General features: G+C 41.6%; 4 protein-coding genes across 4 annotated transcripts; all 4 read right to left on the bottom strand.

Annotated features, from left to right (window-relative positions):
- Positions 1 to 213: 213 nt before the first annotated feature.
- LOC143825259 (olfactory receptor 14A16-like) lies at positions 214 to 1,173 on the bottom strand. Its single transcript, XM_077313283.1, has one exon. It carries the CDS (start codon positions 1,171 to 1,173, stop codon positions 214 to 216), a length of 960 nt encoding a protein of 319 aa, XP_077169398.1.
- Positions 1,174 to 6,255: 5,082 nt separating this feature from the next.
- LOC143825125 (olfactory receptor 14A16-like) lies at positions 6,256 to 7,250 on the bottom strand. Its single transcript, XM_077313149.1, has one exon. It carries the CDS (start codon positions 7,248 to 7,250, stop codon positions 6,285 to 6,287), a length of 966 nt encoding a protein of 321 aa, XP_077169264.1. The 3' UTR covers positions 6,256 to 6,284.
- Positions 7,251 to 14,076: 6,826 nt separating this feature from the next.
- LOC143825257 (olfactory receptor 14A16-like) lies at positions 14,077 to 15,042 on the bottom strand. The gene has a single exon (XM_077313282.1). It carries the CDS (start codon positions 15,040 to 15,042, stop codon positions 14,077 to 14,079), a length of 966 nt encoding a protein of 321 aa, XP_077169397.1.
- A 6,553-nt stretch (positions 15,043 to 21,595) lies between these two features.
- LOC143825256 (olfactory receptor 14A16-like) lies at positions 21,596 to 22,561 on the bottom strand. The gene has a single exon (XM_077313280.1). It carries the CDS (start codon positions 22,559 to 22,561, stop codon positions 21,596 to 21,598), a length of 966 nt encoding a protein of 321 aa, XP_077169395.1.

Raw genomic sequence — 22,561 nt, 5'->3', positions numbered from 1 at the left:
TCCAAAAGTGGGAAAATCTGGTCACCTTATATAAGAACCAATTCTTCTTCTTCTTCTTCTTCTTCTTCTTCTTCTTCTTCTTCTTCTTCTTCTTCTTCTACAAAGCCAATCAGAACATGAACCTTGCCCTCACTTCTGCAGTAAGTCATTTAAAAAAAAAACTGACACGCAATATCTGAGGTATAAAAAAAACTCTCTGCGTATTATTCAGCCTCACTTTTGTAGAAGAGGTTTCCTTGCAATTATTTTCGGAAAATGTCCCAGGTCACAGAGCTTCAACAATGCAGCTTTGATTTCTTTGTTTCTCATGCCATAGATGATTGGATTGAGCAAGGGAGGAAGAATAGAATAAATTGTCGCAAAAAGAAGATTCTGGTCATTTGAAGAGTGTCTGGGAGGTCTCATATAGGCAAAGAGGGCACTAAACATGAACAGAGACACCACAGTGAGGTGGGGAAGGCAAGTGGAGAGGGCCTTTTTCTGGCCATGAACAGACGGGATTTTGAGCACTGCTTTAAAAATCTGCATGTAGGAGACAATGATGAAGATGAAGCATCCAAATGCAAGGAAATAGGTGAACATAATAATAACTACTTCAACTAGATACATATCAGAACAGGAGAGTTTTATAATCTGTGGGGCTTCACAGAAGAACTGGTTGATCATGTTGGAGCAGAAGGTGATGGCAAAAGTTCCTCCAGTGTGTAAGATGCCATCTAGTATACCTGCAATCCATGCACTGGCTGCCATCTGAATGCAGGCTCCACTGTGCATAATGGTCTCATATTGCAATGGCTTGCAGATAGCAACATGCCGATCATGTGCCATTATGGTTAAGAGGGCAAAATCTGATCCTTCAAGGAAGACGAGGAAGAAAACCTGAGCCACACAGGCAGGAAAAGAAATGGACCTGCTGTTCAGAAAAGAATTGGCCATAGCTTTGGGCACTGTGATGGAAACAATGCCAAGATCCATAAGTGCCAGGTTCATGAGAAAAAAGTACATGGGGGTGTGCAGGTGATGATCAAAGGCTACAGCAATGATGATGAGAAGATTGCCAATCACTACAGTCAAGTATACTGCTAAGAACACAAAGAAATATAAGATCTGTAGTTGTCGGATGTCTGAAAATCCCAAGAGCAGAAATTCAGATGGGGAGGTCAGGTTGGACATTTTGCCCTCAATATCCAGTGGCATTCTATCTGTAGGACATACGAGAGAAACCATTTTATTCAAAAATATGAATTAACAGTTAGTCTGGGTTCCTTATTTCATCATCTCAGTTTTCGAGACAGCCCTGTATTGAATCACCTATGAAGAAACTGGTACATTCTTCACCTAGGACAATACAAATGGGGAAGAAGATATCTCACCTGCTGTCCTTAAACACAAACTCCTTATATTAAATTGCGTTGACCTAAGTTTGTACAAATCCATCCTTATAGGTTCCAACCAATTGATGAGTATGTATATCAAACTACACAGAGTGTCTACAGCTCGTGTTATGCATTGACACTGTGCATACCAAGAAGCTGGGGCAACGGATACTTCCTGAGCATCGTTCCATGTTCTTACGGTATTCTTAAAGGTTCTGCTGTAACTTTTATTCTTAAGCACAATTTGTGCTCAATTCAACACTTTCAAATAGTAAAGTCAAAGGATATAGATGATGGGAAGGAGAAACTTTCTCACTGGTCTGCAATAACTCTTGACACAAATACATACACATGGATAGTTCAATAATATAAGCGATTGAATACCTTAGAAGAGGCAGTATTCTAAGTGTTTCTTCTTCTTTTCCGTTTCTGCTGTGATCGTAGCTGAGTTTGCAGATATTGGCTCATCATTCCATCTGCCCATAAGGTCAGATAGATAAGTAGCATGAATTAGAAACACCCAACTGAGGATAGAAGAGAGCCACACATCCTTTCACCTGAATTATTCCTTTCATCTCATTGTGCAACTTGCTACAAGGCACATACTTATTTTCTGTCTCATCCACACCAAAAACGATGTATAAATGAGAAAGAGTTCTATTTATATTCTGCATCTGGCAACTTATTCCCAAGAGTTCAGCTCATTTAATTGTGATGTGAGACTGAAAAACCCTTTCCCATTTGATATATTATTTCTTTTCTTTGTTCTTTTTTTGGGGGGGAGTAAGAAACTGAAGAGCCTCTTGTGGCGCAGAGTGGTAAGGCAGCAGACATGCAGTCTGAAAGCTCTGCCCATGAGGCTTGGAGTTTAATCCCAGCAGCCGGCTCAAGGTTGACTCAGCCTTCCATCCTTCCGAGGTCAGCAAAATGAGTACCCAGCTTGCTTGGGGGTAAACAGTAATGACTGGGGAAGACACTGGCAAACCACCCCGTATTGAGTCTGCCATGAAAACGCTAGAGGGCATCACCCCAAGTGTCAGACATGACCCAGTGTTTGCACAGGGGATACCTTTACCTTTACCTTTTAAGAAACAGAACTTGACAATTAATACAGCATGTTTTTGTCCAAATGCATAACATAAGATCAAAGTTGCAAGCAAAAATGCACACCTATTACTGCTAAGGGACCCCTGAGCTAGGATCACGTGGATGAGTGCAAGTCAAGCAAGACAAAGCTATAATACCAAACCAGGCTTTCTCAACTTTTTTTTAACATTAAGAACCCCATGAAACATTTCTTGAACCATCTCAGCCTGGTAGTATGGAATAAGCAAAGAATAGTGTTGTTTGAACATGGTCACCCAATATGGGTGATCAACGTCCCACTGGCTGTCTTCATTCGCACCCTCTATGTATTTGTTTGCACAGACCTAAGTTTGTATGACTTCCATGTCCATAGACCCCAGAGACTTGACCTGGAAACCTCACAGTGAGGCTCATATGCAACTTGTACGTGTGTAGGAAAGGACAGTCGACAGTGTCCTGATCCCTTATCCACATGTAAATCTACACTTCCATGGTGAGGCAAATGTTCTCTACACTGTATGGTTACTTAAGATTCCTTGCTTAACCATCTCAGCCTGGTAGCTAACCTTGCACTTAATAATCAAAGAATGGTATAGTTTGAACATGGGTCATCAACATCTCACTGGCTGTCCCCAATCCCACCCTGTATATGTTAGTTTGCCCAGACCTAAGTTGGGCATTCATGTCCATAAACTCTGGAAACTTGACCTGGAGCTACAGAAAACCTCATTGAGGGATTCATATCTAACTTGTACTTGGATAGGAAGGGACAGTAGACTGTGCTCTGAACCCATATCCAGTTCCACATATGAAGCTACACTTCTATGGCGAGGCAAATTTATTCCATATTGTATAGAAAGGTTTCTGATTGTCATGATGGGTTATATCTCTCCACACTGATTGATTTTAAAGTTTATTTTAATGTTTTAATATATATGATCATGTATTTGATATTATATAATGGCTTTAAAAGAGCCTCTTGTGGCACAGAGTGGTAAGGCAGCCGTCTGAAAGCTTTGCCCATGAGGCTGGGAGTTCAATCCCAGCAGCCGGCTCAAGGTTGACTCAGCCTTCCATCCTTCCGAGGTTGGTAAAATGAGTACCCAGCTTGCTGGGGGGTAAACGGTAATGACTGGGGAAGGCACTGGCAAACCACCCCGTATTGAGTCTGCCATGAAAACGCTGGAGGGCGTCACCCCAAGGGTCAGACATGACTCGGTGCTTGCACAGGGGATACCTTTACCTTTACCTTAATGGCTTTAAAATGCTGGATAATGCCCCTAGTCAGTTTGCTGGGAGGGGCAGTGTATAAAACCCAAAAATGTCATACTGTCATTTTCATAGAATCATAGAGTTGGAAGGGGCCATACAGGTCATCTAGTCCAACCTCCTGCTCAACGACGGATCAGCCCAAAGCATCCTAAAGTACCTCCTTAGGCAGCCTATTCCACTGCTGAACTACTCTGACTGTAAAATTATTTTTCCTGATATCTAGCCGATATCGTTGTACTTGTAGTTTAAACCCATTACTGCCCATTAAACCCATTACATTTTCCCAGGTATACAGTTGGGGGGAGGGGTATTGGGGGTCAGTATGGAGAGGGGAGGGGTAATAGTGGGGTGGAACAGGAGGGTGGGAGGGGATTTTTATTTGTTTTATCTGTTTTTATGACATGTGATCTGCTGTACTCGGAATGGTGGAATATAAATAAATTAATAATATAAATAGAGCACTTAAGAATGGCTTTCTGGATACTAAACTCATGGCCCAGTGAGGTAGAGTAAGTGGAAAGAGAGTGACTGGACCAATGTCAACTGAAATACTTGATGGAAGAGCAGAAATTAGAACTCAGATCTTGGGCTGACACCATTGCTACTCCACATCTATGGAAAAATAGATAATCGGTTGCAGATTCATATCTTTTTTTTTCTTGAATTTGAATTGTTTATTGTAGTTTAAGCAATAGAAGAGGGGAAAACAGCTGAATAAATACATCCAATATAACTCCCGCCCCAACAAATATCTAATACAACAAGAACTAAGACAAAAACTACTTATTCAAACATTCTAAGAAACAATTCGAGGGATCATAGAACTGTTCCAGGGGTCTTCTGTAAGGCAGGTTTGTCAATTTTGCCATGGTGGCAAGTTCTCCAATTTTATCCAACCATATGTCCCTTCCAGGCAGGACTTCTTGTTTCCATCTTTGAGCCACTACAAATCTGGCAGCGGTGGTGGCATACAAGAAAACATCTCTGGCATATACAGGTAAATAGCTTAGCAACATATATTTAGAACATAAAGGAAACTTCATTTGTAACATTTTCTCTATCAAGGCATGGATATTTATCCAATTTGTTTTACGCAATCACATGACCACCACATATAGTAAAAGGAACTTATGACATCATAACATCTCCAGTATTTCCCATCGTATTGGGATCGCTGGTTACAGATTCATATATTCTTCTTTCTTTTAACCCTATGTTCCATTTATATATAGAATCGAACTTCTAGTTTTGTTTAAAAATGTTCTTATACTATATGTCACATGGAGCACCTTAACATATTTGATCGCGTATAGCTCCTGCATTCACATGCTTTTAACCTGCATTTTAAGTGGGTGAGAAGGGTGAGGTAACTATCTGTATCTTAAATGGAAATATTGGGCTGTCCCGGAGACTTCTTTTTGTCAGCTCAAGAAACCTTCTAAGAGAAGCAGAAGCCCCAGTGGTACCATAAGTAGGAGGAGTGTTCCGGAAGGCCTCGCTGTGTGGGATGCATTCAGTTCTATATGGAAGTCCCACCATTCTCAACTCTCAAAAGCAAGAAGAGGAAGCCCAAAACTTCCATTTCCCTCAGGATTGACACGAGAGGTGGGACATCTGCCACAATCCTGAGCTTCTTGCAGGACTCACTGTGACTGGACCTTGCTCACACACCTCCTCTGCCACCTGCCTGAGGGCTCTTCCTTTGCTCACATGCTTGCAAGTGCTCTGTCTCTGATGCTTTCAGCTACATGGGCTCCCCACTATTCCCAGAAAAGAGTTTGCAGACAGTGACATTTTCAGCCATACATGACTCTCAGTGCCACTGAGGAAAGTGCAAGTGGGTGGCTATGGGAGTGGTCAGGAGAAGGTAGACAAAGGATGCAAGAATACCAGGAGGTATGTTGGAGGATTCATGGTGATGGACATAGGAAGGGTCAGGGCCACAACCAGTATGAAGACTGCTCAGTCTGCAGGGACTGGATCCATCATAATTCCACCATCCACCAGAACCTCTAAAAGGGATCAAGGAAATAACAGGACCCTGGGCTTTTGACATGGCTCCTTGCCACTGGACCCTGCCCAAACACATGCAACCAGCTGGGTTTCCTTGGGCTCACCACAGCACTGAGAAACTGCTTTGACTGAGCAGGAATATCTGGGCTCTCTCAGCCTCACCCACCTCACACTGTGTCGGTTGTGGGGAGTGGAATGGAAAGATGAATGTCAGCCGCTTTGAGACTCCTACAGGTAGAGAAAAGCAGCATATAAGAACCAACTCTTCTTCAATAATATCAGGGCTCCCTCAGCCTCACCCACCTCACAGGGTGTCTGTTGTGGGGAGAGGAAAGGGAAGGTGACTGTAGGCCGCTTGGAGCCTCCTTTGGGTTGACAAAAGCGGCATATAAGAATCAACTCTTCTTCTTCTTCACAGCCAGTCAGAACATGAACTTTGCCCTCACTTCTGCAGTAAGCCATTTGTTTCTGAAGTAAGCCATTTAAAAAATGACACACAATATCTGATGTATAAAAAAACTCTCTGCACAACAGTATTCAGCTCCACTTTTGTACAAGAGGTTTCCTTGCTATTAGTTTTGGAAAATGTCCCAAGTCACGGAGCTTCAACAAGGCAGCTTTGATTTCTTTGTTTCTCATGCCATAGATGATTGGATTGAGCAAGGGAGGGAGAATAGAATAAATTGTCGCAAAAAGAAGATTCTGGTCATTTGAAGAGTGTCTCTGAGGCCTCAAGTAGGCAAAGAGGCCACAAAATATAAGCAAAAACACCACAGTGAGGTGGGGAAGGCAAGTGGAGAGGGACTTTTTCTGGCCATGAACAGAAGGGATTTTGAGCACTGCTTTAAAAATCTGCATGTAGGAGACAATGATGAAGATGAAGCATCCAAATGCAAGGAAATAGGTGAACATAATAAAACCGACTTCAACTAGATACATGTCAGAGCAGGAGAGTTTTATAATCTGTGGGGCTTCACAGAAGAACTGGTTGATCATGTTGGAGCAGAAGGTGATGGCAAAAGTTCCTCCAGTGTGTAAGATGCCATCGAGTATACCTGCAATCCATGCACTGGCTGCCATCTGAATGCAGGCTCCACTGTGCATAATGGTCTCATATTGCAATGGCTTGCAGATAGCAACATGCCGATCGTGTGCCATTATGGTTAAGATGGCCACATCTGATCCTTCAAGCAAGACGAGGAAGAAAACCTGAGCCACACAGGCAGGAAAAGAAATGGACCTGCTGTTCAGGAGGGAATTGGCCATAGCTTTAGGTACTGATATGGAAACTATGCCAAGATCCATAAGTGCCAGGTTCATGAGAAAAAAGTACATGGGAGTGTGCAGGTGATGATCAAGTGCAACAACAATAACAATTAGAAGATTGCCAGTCACTATAGTTAAATATACTGCTAAGAACACAAAGAAAAATAAGATCTGTAGTTGTCGGATTTCTGAAAATCCCAAGAGCAGAAATTCAGATGGGGAGGTCAGGTTGGACATTTTGCCCTCAATATCCAGCTGCATTCTATCTGTAGGACATACGAGAGAAACCATTTTATTCAAAAATATGAATTAACAGTCTGGGTTCCTTATTTCATCATCTCAGTTTTCAAGACAGCCCTGAATTGAATCACCTATGAAGAAACTGGTATATTCTTCACTTAGGACAATACAAACGGGGAAGAAGATATCACACCTGCTGTCCTTAAACACAAACTCCTTATATTAAATTGTGTTGACCTAAGTTTGTACAAATCCATCCTTATAGGTTCCAGCCAATTGATTAGTATGTATATCAAACTGCACAGAATGTCTACAGCTTGTGTTATGCATTGACATTGTGCATACACAGAAGCTTGGGCAACGGATACTTCCTGAGCATCGTTCCACATTCTTACTGTATTCTTAAAGGTTCTGCTGTAACTTTTTTTCTTAAGCACAATTTGTGCTCAATTCAACACTTTCAAATAGTAAAATCAAAGGATATAGATGATGGGAAGGAGGAACATTCTCCCTGGTCTGCAATAACTCTTGACACAAATACATACACACTTACTGATAGTTCCACAATATAAGCGATTGAATACCTTAGAAGAGGCAGTTTTCTAAGAGTTTCTTCTTCTTTTCCATTTCTGCTGTGATCGTAGCTGAATTTGCAGATACTGGCTCATCATTCCATCTGCCCATAAGGTCAGATAGATAAGTAGCATGGATTAGAAACACCCAACTGAGGATAGAAGAAAGTTTCGGAAGCTGTGATACACAGCAAAATATATCAGCAGTAGAAACACTTGATACAATGAGAAAATGTGCGAGTGACTTGATCACGTCAGCTCCAATTCCTTCTGCTGCTAAAAGCCACACATCCTTTCACCCGAGTTATTCCTTTCATCTCATTGTGCAACTTGCTACAAGGCACATACTTATTTTCTGTCTAATCCACACCAAAAACGATGTGTATATGAGAAAGAGTTCTATTTATATTCTGCATCTGGCAACTTATTCCCAAGAGTTCAGCTCATTTAATTGTGATGTGAGACTGAAAAACCCTTTCCCATTTGATATATTATTTCTTTTCTTTGTTCTTTTTTTGGGGGGGAGTAAGAAACTGAAGAGCCTCTTGTGGTGCAGAGTGGTAAGGCAGCAGACATGCAGTCTGAAAGCTCTGCCCATGAGGCTGGGAGTTCAATCCCAGCAGCTGGCTCAAGGATGACTCAGCCTTCCATCCTTCCGAGGTCGGTAAAATGCGTACCCAGTTTGCTGGGGGGTAAATGGTAATGACTGGGGAAGGCACTGGAAAACTACCCCGTATTGAGTCTGCCATGAAAACGCTGGAGGGCGTCACCCCAAGGGTCAGACATGACCCAGTGTTTGCACAGGGGATACCTTTATCTTTACCTTTTAAGAAACAGAACTTGACAATTAATACAGCATGTTTTTGTCCAAATGCATAACATAAGATCAAAGTTGCAAGCAAAAATGCACACCCAAGTAATTCTTTTCATCTCATTGTGCAACTTGCTACAAGGCACATACTTATTTTCTGCCTAATCTAAACCAAATATGATGTGTAAATGAAAAAAAAAGATCTATTTATATTCTGTGCCTAGCAACTTATTCCCGTGAGTTCTGCTCATTTAATTGTGATGTGCGACTGAAAAACCCTTTCCCATTTATATATTATTTCTTTTCTTTCTTTTCTTTGTTTTTCTTTCATTCTTTCTTTTTGCAGGGGGGGGGGTAAGACAGAAAACTTGACAATTAATACAGCATGTTTTTGTCCAACTGCATAACACAAGATCAAAGTTACAAGCAAAAATGCACACCTATTACTGCCAAGGGACCCCTGATCTGGGATCACTTGGAGGAGTGCAAGTCAAAGCTATAATACCAAACCAGCCTTTCTCAACTTTTTTTAACATTGAGAACCCCCTGAAACATTTCTTGAACCATCTCAGCCTGGTAGCATGGAATAAGCAAAGAATAGTGTTGTTTGAACATGGTCACCCAACATGGGTGATCAACGTCCCACTGGCTGTCTTCATTCCCACCCTCTATGTATTCGTTTGCACAGACCTAAGCTAGTATGACTTCCATGTCCATAGACCCCAGAGACTTGACCTGGAAACATCACAGTGAGGCTCATATGCAACTTGTACATGTGTAGGAATGGGCAGTTGACAGTATTCTGATCCCTTATCCACATGTAAATCTATACTTCCATGGTGAGGCAAATGTTCTCCACACTGTATGGTTACTTAGGATTCCTTGCTTAAAAATCTCAGCCTGGTAGCTAACCTTGCATGGAATAATCAAAGAATTGTATAGTTTTAGCATGGCCAAACTGCATGGGTCATCAACATCTCACTGGATGTCCCCAATCCCACCCTGTATGTGTTAGTTTGCCCAGACCTAAGTTATTTAGGCATTCATGTCCATAAACTCTGGAAACTTGACCTGGGGCTACAGAAAACCTCATTGAGTTGTTTGTTTGTTTTATTTATTATGGTCATTGACCAGCATCAAAGTATCTACAGACATACATCAACAGGACATTTGGCATCAGGGAGTTGACAAAGGCACAAAACATGAACACAGCATTCCGACAGTCAGGTCACTCAGCACCAACAACAGCCAAAGACTTCCGCACTCTGCTGGCAGCATAGCAAAACCGTGCCACCATGTAAGAGACAGAACTATCTTTATCTGCAAGCAAGATGTTAACCAGATGATCATCTGTAAGTCCAGGAAACCTTGATAACAAGGGCAGGATTAAACGGCTTCTGGCAACCTTATAAAAGTCACAGTATAATATAATGTGGGCAATTGATTCAATTACACCTGAATTGCAAGGGCATAATCGGTCCTCTATGGGCACACGCTGCAGTCTTCCACTTAGCAGTGCTGATGGAAATGCATTGAACCGGGCCCTCAAAAAAGCCCATCGAAATTTAGTAAAGGTGATATATGTTAGGTATGGTGCAGTAGAAAATCCCTCCCAGGACTTTAGTAACCTATATGGGCTTGGGAGTAGGGCCATCTCATTTTGTAGCTCAATATCCATAAGTCGTTGATAGACCAGATGTTTTGCTTGTCTGTGCCCCGTTTCTAATAGATGATCAGGGGCTAAGCCAATTTTAAGAAGTTTGTTAATTATTTCTGTACACCAAGTGGGTTGTGGGTTAACTGACAAGAAAGAAGGAATAAGGCCTACAGGTTGAAGATGAATTTTTAGCCAATAGTTAATTATTGTTATCCATGCCTGGTCTCTACTTTTGTCAACCCTGCCTCCTGCCGGAGAACTACATTGGCTGTACACCTTGGAACATTAAAGAGGGCTCTTAGGAAACCTGCTTGAATTTTCTCTAAGGGAGCAAAATTGGAGTAAGGGCCTAATTGGGCACCATATGTAAGTTGAGCCAGTGATTTGGCTGAAAACAGTTTGATTGCAGCAGGAATGAAGCCACCACCCTTAGTTCGATAGAATCTTAAGATAGCTGCTGCACTCTTCTGAGCAGAGTTAGCTATTGAGTGAATATGAGCAGTTTGCTTTCCGTTATACTGGAAGATCACACCAAGAAATTTGAAGCATTTGACTTGCTCAATACGGTGTTGGTCAATATGCCAAGTAAAAAAAATTGCCCTGTTGTTAAAGCACATAATTTTTGTTTTGGTATAATTGATAACTAGGTGTTCCTCCTGGCAATGCAAGGCCAAAACTTCCAAAGCCCTTTTCAGGCCTATTCTGGTCTGTGAGAGAATTACTGCATCATCAGCAAACATAAGTATGGGTAACCTTCTGTCTGCAAGTTTAGGGGCATGAATGTCTGAGTTCTTTAGTCGTTTGATTAATGCATCAATATAGATATTAAATAAAAAAGGAGCCAGATTAAATAAAAAAGGAGCCAGAATTAAATAAAAAAGGAGCCAGAATTAAATAAAAAAGGAGCCAGAATTAAATAAAAAAGGAGCCAGAACCTCACAGAGGAATTCATATCTAACTTGTTTATGGATAAGAAGGGACAGTAGACTGTGCTCTGAACCCATATCCAGTTCCACATATGAAGCTACACTTTTACGGCGAGGCAAATGTTCCCCACATTGTATAGAATTCTGATTGTCATGATGGGTTATATCTCTCCACACTGATTGATTGTAAAGTTTATTTTAATGTTTTAATATATATGATCATGTATTTGATATTATAGTCAGTTTGCTGGGAGGGGGAGTGTATAAAACCCAAAAATGCCATACTGTCATTTTCATAGAATCATAGAATCATAGAGTTGGAAGGGGCCATACAGGCCATCTAGTCCAACCTCCTGCTCAACGCATGAACAACTCTATTTTTCCTTGTAGTTTAAACCCATTACTGCCCATTAAACCCATTAAACCCATTACATTTCCCCAGGTATACAGTTGGGAAGAGGGGTATTGGGGGTCAGTGTGGAGAAGGGAGGAGTAATAGTGGGGTGGAACATGAGGGTGGGAGGGGATTTTTATTTGTTTTATCTGTTTTTATGACATGTGATCTGCTGTGAGCCAGCTGTGCTAGGAAGGGTGGAATATAAATAAATGAATAATATAAATAGAGCACTTAAGAATGGCTTTCTGGATACTAAACTCATGGCCCAGCGAGGTAGAATAAGTGGAAAGAGAGTGACTGGACCAATGTCAACTGAAATATTTGATGGAAGAGCAGAAATTAGAACTCAGATCCTAGGCTGACACCATTGCTACTCCACATCCATGGAAAAATAGATAATCAGTTGCAGATTCATATCTTTGTTTTATAATATGAATTCTTTATTGTAGTTTAAGCAATAGAAGAGGGAAAAACAGCTGAATAAATGCATCCAATATAACTCCCGCCCCAACAAATATCTAATACAACAAGAACTAAGACAAAAACTACTTATTCAAACATTCTAAGAAACAATTCGAGGGATCATAGAACTCTTCCATGAGTCTTTTGTAAAGCAGGTTTGTCAATTTTGCCATGGCGGCAAGTTCTCCGATTTTATCCAACCATATGTCCCTTCCAGGCAGGACTTCTTGTTTCCATCTTTGAGCCACTACAAGTCGGGCAGCGGTGGTTGCATAAAAGAAAACATCTCTGGCATATACAGGTAAATAGCTTAGCAACATATATTTAGAACATAAAGGAAACTTCATTTGTAACATTTTCTCTATCAAGGCATGGATTTTTATCCAATTGGTTTTACTCAATCACATGACCACCACATATAGTAAAAGGAACCTATGACATCATAACATCTCCAGCATTTCCCATCGTATTGGGATCACCCGTTACAGATTCATATATTCGTCTTTCTTTTAACCCTATGTTCCATTTATATATAGAATCGAAATTCTAGTTTGTTTAAAAATATTCTTATACTATATGTCAAATGGAGCACCTTGATATATTTGATCACCAATGTATAGCTCCTGCATTCACATGTTTTTAACCTATACCTGTTGGTATTATTTTATAGTACCTGGCGTTATGAGGTCTTTAAATAAAATCACCATCACCATAATGCACTGTGTCCTGTTTTCTGCTGCCTTGGTAGATTGCAAAATAGCAGACCAGAGGAAATATAGACTTACAATTTTAAGTGGGTGAGAAGGGTGAGGTAACTATCTGTATCTTAAATGGAAATATTGGGCTGTCCCGGAGACTTCGTTTTGTCAGCTCAAGAAACCTTCTAAGAGAAGCAGAAGCCCCAGTGGTACCATAAGTAGGAGGAGTGTTCCGGAAGGCCTCGCTGTGTGGGATGCATTCAGTTCGATATGGAAGTCCCACCATTCTCAACTCTCACAAGCAAGAAGAGGAAGCCCAAAACTTCCATTTCCCTCAGGATTGACACGAGAGGTGGGACATCTGCCACAATCCTGAGCTTCTTGCAGGACTCACTGTGACTGGACCTTGCTCACACACCTCCTCTGCCACCTGCCTGAGGGCTCTTCCTTTGCTCACATGCTTGCAAGTGCTCTGTCTCTGATGCTTTCAGCTACATGGGCTCCCCACTATTCCCAGAAAAGAGTTTGCAGACAGTGACATTTTCAGCCATACATGACTCTCAGTGCCACTGAGGAAAGTGCAAGTGGGTGGCTATGGGAGTGGTCAGGAGAAGGTAGACAAAGGATGCAAGAACACCTGTGGGTATGCTGGAGGGTTCATGGTGATGGACATAGGAAGGGTCGGGGCCACAACCAGTATGAAGACTGCTCAGTCTGCAGGGACTGGATCCATCATAATTCCACCATCCACCAGAACCTCTAAAAGGGATCAAGGAAATAACAGGACCCTGGGCTTTTGACATGGCTCCTTGCCACTGGACCCTGCCCAAACACATGCAACCAGCTGGGTTTCCTTGGGCTCACCACAGCACTGAGAAACTGCTTTGACTGAGCAGGAATATCTGGGCTCTCTCAGCCTCACCCACCTCACACTGTGTCGGTTGTGGGGAGTGGAATGGAAAGATGAATGTCAGCCGCTTTGAGACTCCTACAGGTAGAGAAAAGCAGCATATAAGAACCAACTCTTCTTCAATAATAACAGGGCTCCCTCAGCCTCACCCACCTCACAGGGTGTCTGTTGTGGGGAGAGGAAAGGGAAGGTGACTGTAGGCCGCTTGGAGCCTCCTTTGGGTTGACAAAAGCGGCATATAAGAATCAGCTCTTCTTCTTCTTCTTCACAGCCAGTCAGAACATGAACTTTGCCCTCACTTCTGCAGTAAGCCATTTGTTTCTGAAGTAAGCCATTTAAAAAATGACACACAATATCTGATGTATAAAAAAACTCTCTGCACAACAGTATTCAGCTCCACTTTTGTACAAGAGGTTTCCTTGCTATTAGTTTTGGAAAATGTCGCAAGTCACGGAGCTTCAACAAGGCAGCTTTGATTTCTTTGTTTCTCATGCCATAGATGATTGGATTGAGCAAGGGAGGGAGAATAGAATAAATTGTCGCAAAAAGAAGATTCTGGTCATTTGAAGAGTGTCTCTGAGGCCTCAAGTAGGCAACGAGGCCACAAAATATAAGCAAAAACACCACAGTGAGGTGGGGAAGGCAAGTGGAGAGGGACTTTTTCTGGCCATGAACAGAAGGGATTTTGAGCACTGCTTTAAAAATCTGCATGTAGGAGACAATGATGAAGATGAAGCATCCAAATGCAAGGAAATAGGTGAACATAATAAAACCGACTTCAACTAGATACATGTCAGAGCAGGAGAGTTTTATAATCTGTGGGGCTTCACAGAAGAACTGGTTGATCATGTTGGAGCAGAAGGTGATGGCAAAAGTTCCTCCAGTGTGTAAGATGCCATCGAGTATACCTGCAATCCATGCACTGGCTGCCATCTGAATGCAGGCTCCACTGTGCATAATGGTCTCATATTGCAATGGCTTGCAGATAGCAACATGCCGATCGTGTGCCATTATGGTTAAGATGGCCACATCTGATCCTTCAAGCAAGACGAGGAAGAAAACCTGAGCCACACAGGCAGGAAAAGAAATGGACCTGCTGTTCAGGAGGGAATTGGCCATAGCTTTAGGTACTGATATGGAAACTATGCCAAGATCCATAAGTGCCAGGTTCATGAGAAAAAAGTACATGGGAGTGTGCAGGTGATGATCAAGTGCAACAACAATAACAATTAGAAGATTGCCAGTCACTATAGTTAAATATACTGCTAAGAACACAAAGAAAAATAAGATCTGTAGTTGTCGGATTTCTGAAAATCCCAAGAGCAGAAATTCAGATGGGGAGGTCAGGTTGGACATTTTGCCCTCAATATCCAGCTGCATTCTATCTGTAGGACATACGAGAGAAACCATTTTATTCAAAAATATGAATTAACAATCTGGGTTCCTTATTTCATCATCTCAGTTTTCGAGACAGCCCTGAATTGAATCACCTATGAAGAAACTGGTATATTCTTCACTTAGGACAATACAAACGGGGAAGAAGATATCACACCTGCTGTCCTTAAACACAAACTCCTTATATTAAATTGTGTTGACCTAAGTTTGTACAAATCCATCCTTATAGGTTCCAGCCAATTGATTAGTATGTATATCAAACTGCACAGAATGTCTACAGCTTGTGTTATGCATTGACATTGTGCATACACAGAAGCTTGGGCAACGGATACTTCCTGAGCATCGTTCCACATTCTTACTGTATTCTTAAAGGTTCTGCTGTAACTTTTTTTCTTAAGCACAATTTGTGCTCAATTCAACACTTTCAAATAGTAAAGCCAAAGGATATAGATGATGGGAAGGAGGAACATTCTCCCTGGTCTGCAATAACTCTTGACACAAATACATACACACTTACTGATAGTTCCACAATATAAGCGATTGAATACCTTAGAAGAGGCAGTTTTCTAAGTGTTTCTTCTTCTTTTCCATTTCTACTGTGATCGTAGCTGAATTTGCAGATACTGGCTCGTCATTCCATCTGCCCATAAGGTCAGATAGATAAGTAGCATGAATTAGAAACACCCAACTGAGGATAGAAGAGAGTTCTGGAAGCTGTGATACACAGCAAAATATATCAGCAGTAGAAACACTTGATACAATGAGAAAATGTGCGAGTGACTTGATCACGTCAGCTCCAATTCCTTGTGCTGCTAAAAGCCACACATCCTTTCACCCGAGTTATTCCTTTCATCTCATTGTGCAACTTGCTACAAGGCACATACTTATTTTCTGTCTAATCCACACCAAAAACGATGTGTAAATGAGAAAGAGATCTATTAATATTCTGCATCTGGCAACTTATTCCCAAGAGTTCAGCTCATTTAATTGTGATGTGAGACTGAAAAACCCTTTCCCATTTGTTATATTATTTCTTTTCTTTGTTTTTTTTCAGGGGGGGGTAAGAAACTGAAGAGCCTCTTGTGGCACAGAGTGGTAAGGCAGCAGACATGCAATCTGAAAACTCTGCCCATGAGGCTGGGAGTTCAATCCCAGCAGCTGGCTCAAGGATGACTCAGCCTTCCATCCTTCCGAGGTCGGTAAAATGCGTACCCAGTTTGCTGGGGGGTAAATGGTAATGACTGGGGAAGGCACTGGAAAACTACCCCGTATTGAGTCTGCCATGAAAACGCTGGAGGGCGTCACCCCAAGGGTCAGACATGACCCAGTGTTTGCACAGGGGATACCTTTATCTTTACCTTTTAAGAAACAGAACTTGACAATTAATACAGCATGTTTTTGTCCAAATGCATAACATAAGATCAAAGTTGCAAGCAAAAATGCACACCCAAGTAATTCTTTTCATCTCATTGTGCAACTTGCTACAAGGCACATACTTATTTTCTGCCTAATCTAAACCAAATATGATGTGTAAATGAAAAAAAAAGATCTATTTATATTCTGTGCCTAGCAACTTATTCCCGTGAGTTCTGCTCATTTAATTGTGATGTGCGACTGAAAAACCCTTTCCCATTTATATATTATTTCTTTTCTTTCTTTTCTTTGTTTTTCTTTCATTCTTTCTTTTTGCAGGGGGGGGGGTAAGACAGAAAACTTGACAATTAATACAGCATGTTTTTGTCCAACTGCATAACACAAGATCAAAGTTACAAGCAAAAATGCACACCTATTACTGCCAAGGGACCCCTGATCTGGGATCACTTGGAGGAGTGCAAGTCAAAGCTATAATACCAAACCAGCCTTTCTCAACTTTTTTTAACATTGAGAACCCCCTGAAACATTTCTTGAACCATCTCAGCCTGGTAGCATGGAATAAGCAAAGAATAGTGTTGTTTGAACATGGTCACCCAACATGGGTGATCAACGTCCCACTGGCTGTCTTCATTCCCACCCTCTATGTATTCGTTTGCACAGACCTAAGCTAGTATGACTTCCATGTCCATAGACCCCAGAGACTTGACCTGGAAACATCACAGTGAGGCTCATATGCAACTTGTACATGTGTAGGAATGGGCAGTTGACAGTATTCTGATCCCTTATCCACATGTAAATCTATACTTCCATGGTGAGGCAAATGTTCTCCACACTGTATGGTTACTTAGGATTCCTTGCTTAAAAATCTCAGCCTGGTAGCTAACCTTGCATGGAATAATCAAAGAATTGTATAGTTTTAGCATGGCCAAACTGCATGGGTCATCAACATCTCACTGGATGTCCCCAATCCCACCCTGTATGTGTTAGTTTGCCCAGACCTAAGTTATTTAGGCATTCATGTCCATAAACTCTGGAAACTTGACCTGGGGCTACAGAAAACCTCATTGAGTTGTTTGTTTGTTTTATTTATTATGGTCATTGACCAGCATCAAAGTATCTACAGACATACATCAACAGGACATTTGGCATCAGGGAGTTGACAAAGGCACAAAACATGAACACAGCATTCCGACAGTCAGGTCACTCAGCACCAACAACAGCCAAAGACTTCCGCACTCTGCTGGCAGCATAGCAAAACCGTGCCACCATGTAAGAGACAGAACTATCTTTATCTGCAAGCAAGATGTTAACCAGATGATCATCTGTAAGTCCAGGAAACCTTGATAACAAGGGCAGGATTAAACGGCTTCTGGCAACCTTATAAAAGTCACAGTATAATATAATGTGGGCAATTGATTCAATTACACCTGAATTGCAAGGGCATAATCGGTCCTCTATGGGCACACGCTGCAGTCTTCCACTTAGCAGTGCTGATGGAAATGCATTGAACCGGGCCCTCAAAAAAGCCCATCGAAATTTAGTAAAGGTGATATATGTTAGGTATGGTGCAGTAGAAAATCCCTCCCAGGACTTTAGTAACCTATATGGGCTTGGGAGTAGGGCCATCTCATTTTGTAGCTCAATATCCATAAGTCGTTGATAGACCAGATGTTTTGCTTGTCTGTGCCCCGTTTCTAATAGATGATCAGGGGCTAAGCCAATTTTAAGAAGTTTGTTAATTATTTCTGTACACCAAGTGGGTTGTGGGTTAACTGACAAGAAAGAAGGAATAAGGCCTACAGGTTGAAGATGAATTTTTAGCCAATAGTTAATTATTGTTATCCATGCCTGGTCTCTACTTTTGTCAACCCTGCCTCCTGCCGGAGAACTACATTGGCTGTACACCTTGGAACATTAAAGAGGGCTCTTAGGAAACCTGCTTGAATTTTCTCTAAGGGAGCAAAATTGGAGTAAGGGCCTAATTGGGCACCATATGTAAGTTGAGCCAGTGATTTGGCTGAAAACAGTTTGATTGCAGCAGGAATGAAGCCACCACCCTTAGTTCGATAGAATCTTAAGATAGCTGCTGCACTCTTCTGAGCAGAGTTAGCTATTGAGTGAATATGAGCAGTTTGCTTTCCGTTATACTGGAAGATCACACCAAGAAATTTGAAGCATTTGACTTGCTCAATACGGTGTTGGTCAATATGCCAAGTAAAAAAATTTGCCCTGTTGTTAAAGCACATAATTTTTGTTTTGGTATAATTGATAACTAGGTGTTCCTCCTGGCAATGCAAGGCCAAAACTTCCAAAGCCCTTTTCAGGCCTATTCTGGTCTGTGAGAGAATTACTGCATCATCAGCAAACATAAGTATGGGTAACCTTCTGTCTGCAAGTTTAGGGGCATGAATGTCTGAGTTCTTTAGTCGTTTGATTAATGCATCAATATAGATATTAAATAAAAAAGGAGCCAGATTAAATAAAAAAGGAGCCAGAATTAAATAAAAAAGGAGCCAGAATTAAATAAAAAAGGAGCCAGAACCTCACAGAGGAATTCATATCTAACTTGTTTATGGATAAGAAGGGACAGTAGACTGTGCTCTGAACCCATATCCAGTTCCACATATGAAGCTACACTTTTACGGCGAGGCAAATGTTCCCCACATTGTATAGAATTCTGATTGTCATGATGGGTTATATCTCTCCACACTGATTGATTGTAAAGTTTATTTTAATGTTTTAATATATATGATCATGTATTTGATATTATAGTCAGTTTGCTGGGAGGGGGAGTGTATAAAACCCAAAAATGCCATACTGTCATTTTCATAGAATCATAGAATCATAGAGTTGGAAGGGGCCATACAGGCCATCTAGTCAAACCTCCTGCTCAACGCATGAACAAGTCTATTTTTCCTTGTAGTTTAAACCCATTACTGCCCATTAAACCCATTAAACCCATTACATTTCCCCAGGTATACAGTTGGGAAGAGGGGTATTGGGGGTCAGTGTGGAGAAGGGAGGAGTAATAGTGGGGTGGAACATGAGGGTGGGAGGGGATTTTTATTTGTTTTATCTGTTTTTATGACATGTGATCTGCTGTGAGCCAGCTGTGCTAGGAAGGGTGGAATATAAATAAATGAATAATATAAATAGAGCACTTAAGAATGGCTTTCTGGATACTAAAATAAAGGCCCAGCGAGGTAGAATAAGTGGAAAGAGAGTGACTGGACCAATGTCAACTGAAATATTTGATGGAAGAGCAGAAATTAGAACTCAGATCCTAGGCTGACACCATTGCTACTCCACATCCATGGAAAAATAGATAATCAGTTGCAGATTCATATCTTTGTTTTATAATGTGAATTCTTTATTGTAGTTTAAGCAATAGAAGAGGGAAAAACAGCTGAATAAATACATCCAATATAACTCCTGCCCCAACAATTATCTCATACAACAAGAACGAAGACAAAAACTACTTATTCAAACATTCTAAGAAACAATTCGAGGGATCATAGAACTGTTCCAGGGGTCTTCTGTAAAGCAGGTTTGTCAATTTTGCCATGGTGGCAAGTTCTCCGATTTTATCCAACCGTATGTCCCTTCCAGGCAGGACTTCTTGTTTCCATCTTTGAGCCACTACAAGTCGGGCAGCGGTGGTTGCATAAAAGAAAACATCTCTGGCATATACAGGTAAATAGCTTAGCAACATATATTTAGAACATAAAGGAAACTTCATTTGTAATATTTTCTCTATCAAGGCATGGATTTTTATCCAATTTGTTTTACTCAATCACATGACCACCACATATAGTAAAAGGAACCTATGACATCATAACATCTCCAGCATTTCCCATCGTATTGGGATCGCTGGTTACAGCTTCATATATTCTCCTTTCTTTTAACCCTATGTTCCATTTATATATAGAATCGAAATTCTAGTTTTGTTTAAAAATGTTCTTATTCTATATCACTAATGTATAGTTCCTGCATTCACATGCTTTTAACCTGCATTTTAAGTGGGTGAGAAGGGTGAGGTAACTATCTGTATCTTAAATGGAAATATTGGGCTGTTCCGGAGACTTCTTTTTGTCAGCTCAAGAAACCTTCTAAGAGAAGCAGAAGCCCCAGTGGTACCATAAGTAGGAGGAGTGTTCCGGAAGGCCTCGCTGTGTGGGATGCATTCAGTTCGATATGGAAGTCCCACCATTCTCAACTCTCAAAAGCAAGAAGAGGAAGCCCAAAACTTCCATTTCCCTCAGGATTGACACGAGAGGTGGGACATCTGCCACAATCCTGAGCTTCTTGCAGGGCTCACTGTGACTGGACCTTGCTCACACACCTCCTCTGCCACCTGCCTGAGGGCTCTTCCTTTGCTCACATGCTTGCAAGTGCTCTGTCTCTGATGCTTTCAGCTACATGGGCTACCCACTATTCCCAGAAAAGAGTTTGCAGACAGTGACGTTTTCAGCCATACATGACTCTCAGTGCCACTGAGGAAAGTGCAAGTGGGTGGCTATGGGAGTGGTCAGAAAAAGGTAGACAAAGGATGCAAGAATACCAGGAGGTATGTTGGAGGATTCATGGTGATGGACATAGGAAGGGTCAGGGTCACAGCAAGTATGAAGACTGGTCAGTCTGCAGGGACTGGATCCATCATAATCTCACCATCCACCACAGCCTCAAAGAAATAACAGGAACTTGGGCTTTTGACATGGCTCCTTGCCACTGGACCCTGCCCAAACACTTCCTCTGTAAGCTGCCTGAGTGTCCTCCTGTTGCCCACTTCCTGCAAGAGCTCTGTCTTTTATGCTTTTAGGCTGCCCACTTTTCCCAACAAAGAACTTGCAGAAATTGACCACCATAGGAGTGACACTACCAACCACTCACGTGCCCTAGTGCCATTGAGGAAAAGACAAGAAGATGGCTGAAGGAGTAGTCGAGAGCAGGTTGACAAAAGGATGCAGAGGGAAATGTGGGCTGTGTTTGAAGGGTCAGATGTCATGGTAATAGGAAGAGATGTGGGCCTAAGGCCCATCAAAACATGGAACCTGATCTCATCTTCTGAAGTCCTACAAAGTAAGTCAACATAAGTATACAATATCGAGATTTTTAAAAAAAGAAATCTGCACAAGATTATTCAGCCCCACTTTTGTAGAAAAGCTTGGCTTGCCATTATTTTTGAAAAACTTCCCAAATCAAAGAACTTCAGTAGTGCACTTTTTATTTCTTTGTTTCTCATGCTATAGATGAAAGGGTTGAGCAAAGGAGGGACAACAGCATAAATTATTGAAAAAAGTACATTCTGGCTGGATGAACTGTGACTCTGAGGCCTCACGTAGGTGAAGAGGCCACTTAAAACAAGCAAAGACACCACAGTGAGGTGGGGAAGGCAAGTGGAGAGGGCCTTTTTCTGACCATGAATGGAAGGGATTCTGAGCACTGCTGTAAAAATCTGCATGTAGGAGATAATGATGAAGACAAAGCATCCAAGTACAAGGAAAGCACTAAATATAATTAAACCAACTTCAACAAGATACATGTCAGAGCAGGAGAGTTTGATAATCTGTGGAGCTTCACAGAAAAACTGATCAATCACGTTGGAGCAGAAAGTGATAGCAAAAGTCCCCCCACAGTTTAATATACCATAGAGCATACCTGCAATCCAGGCACTGGCTGCCATCTGAATGCAGGCTCCTCTGTGCATCATTGTCTCATAATGCAAAGGTTTGCAGATAGCGACATATCGATCATGTGCCATTACTGTTAAGATGGCCACATCTGACCCATCAAGGAAGAAGAGGAACAAAACCTGAGCTACACATGCAGGATAAGAAATGGATGTGGCGTTCAGCAGGGAATTAGCCATAGATTTGGGTACTGTGACGGAAACCAAGCCAAGATCCATAAGTGCCAGGTTCACAAGAAAAAAGTACATGGGGGTGTGCAGGTGATGATCATGGGCTACAGCAATGATGATGAGAAGGTTGCCAGTCACTGCAGTCAAGTAGACTGCCAAGAATACAAAGAAATGCAGGATCTGTAGTTCTCGGATGTCTGAAAACTCCAGCAGCAGAAATTCAGATGGGGAGGTCAGGTTGGACAT

This window comes from Paroedura picta, chromosome 16, assembly GCF_049243985.1.
Source record: "Paroedura picta isolate Pp20150507F chromosome 16, Ppicta_v3.0, whole genome shotgun sequence".
NCBI classification, from domain to species: domain Eukaryota; kingdom Metazoa; phylum Chordata; class Lepidosauria; order Squamata; family Gekkonidae; genus Paroedura; species Paroedura picta.
Note: the sequence above shows the minus strand (reverse complement) of the source record. Positions and strands in the feature narration are given on the sequence as shown.

Coding starts and splice junctions, on each gene's coding strand:
- LOC143825259 (XM_077313283.1), bottom strand. CDS start 1,173: ATGTCCAACCTGACCTCCCCATCTGAATTTCTGCTCTTGGGATTTTCA.
- LOC143825125 (XM_077313149.1), bottom strand. CDS start 7,250: ATGTCCAACCTGACCTCCCCATCTGAATTTCTGCTCTTGGGATTTTCA.
- LOC143825256 (XM_077313280.1), bottom strand. CDS start 22,561: ATGTCCAACCTGACCTCCCCATCTGAATTTCTGCTGCTGGAGTTTTCA.
- LOC143825257 (XM_077313282.1), bottom strand. CDS start 15,042: ATGTCCAACCTGACCTCCCCATCTGAATTTCTGCTCTTGGGATTTTCA.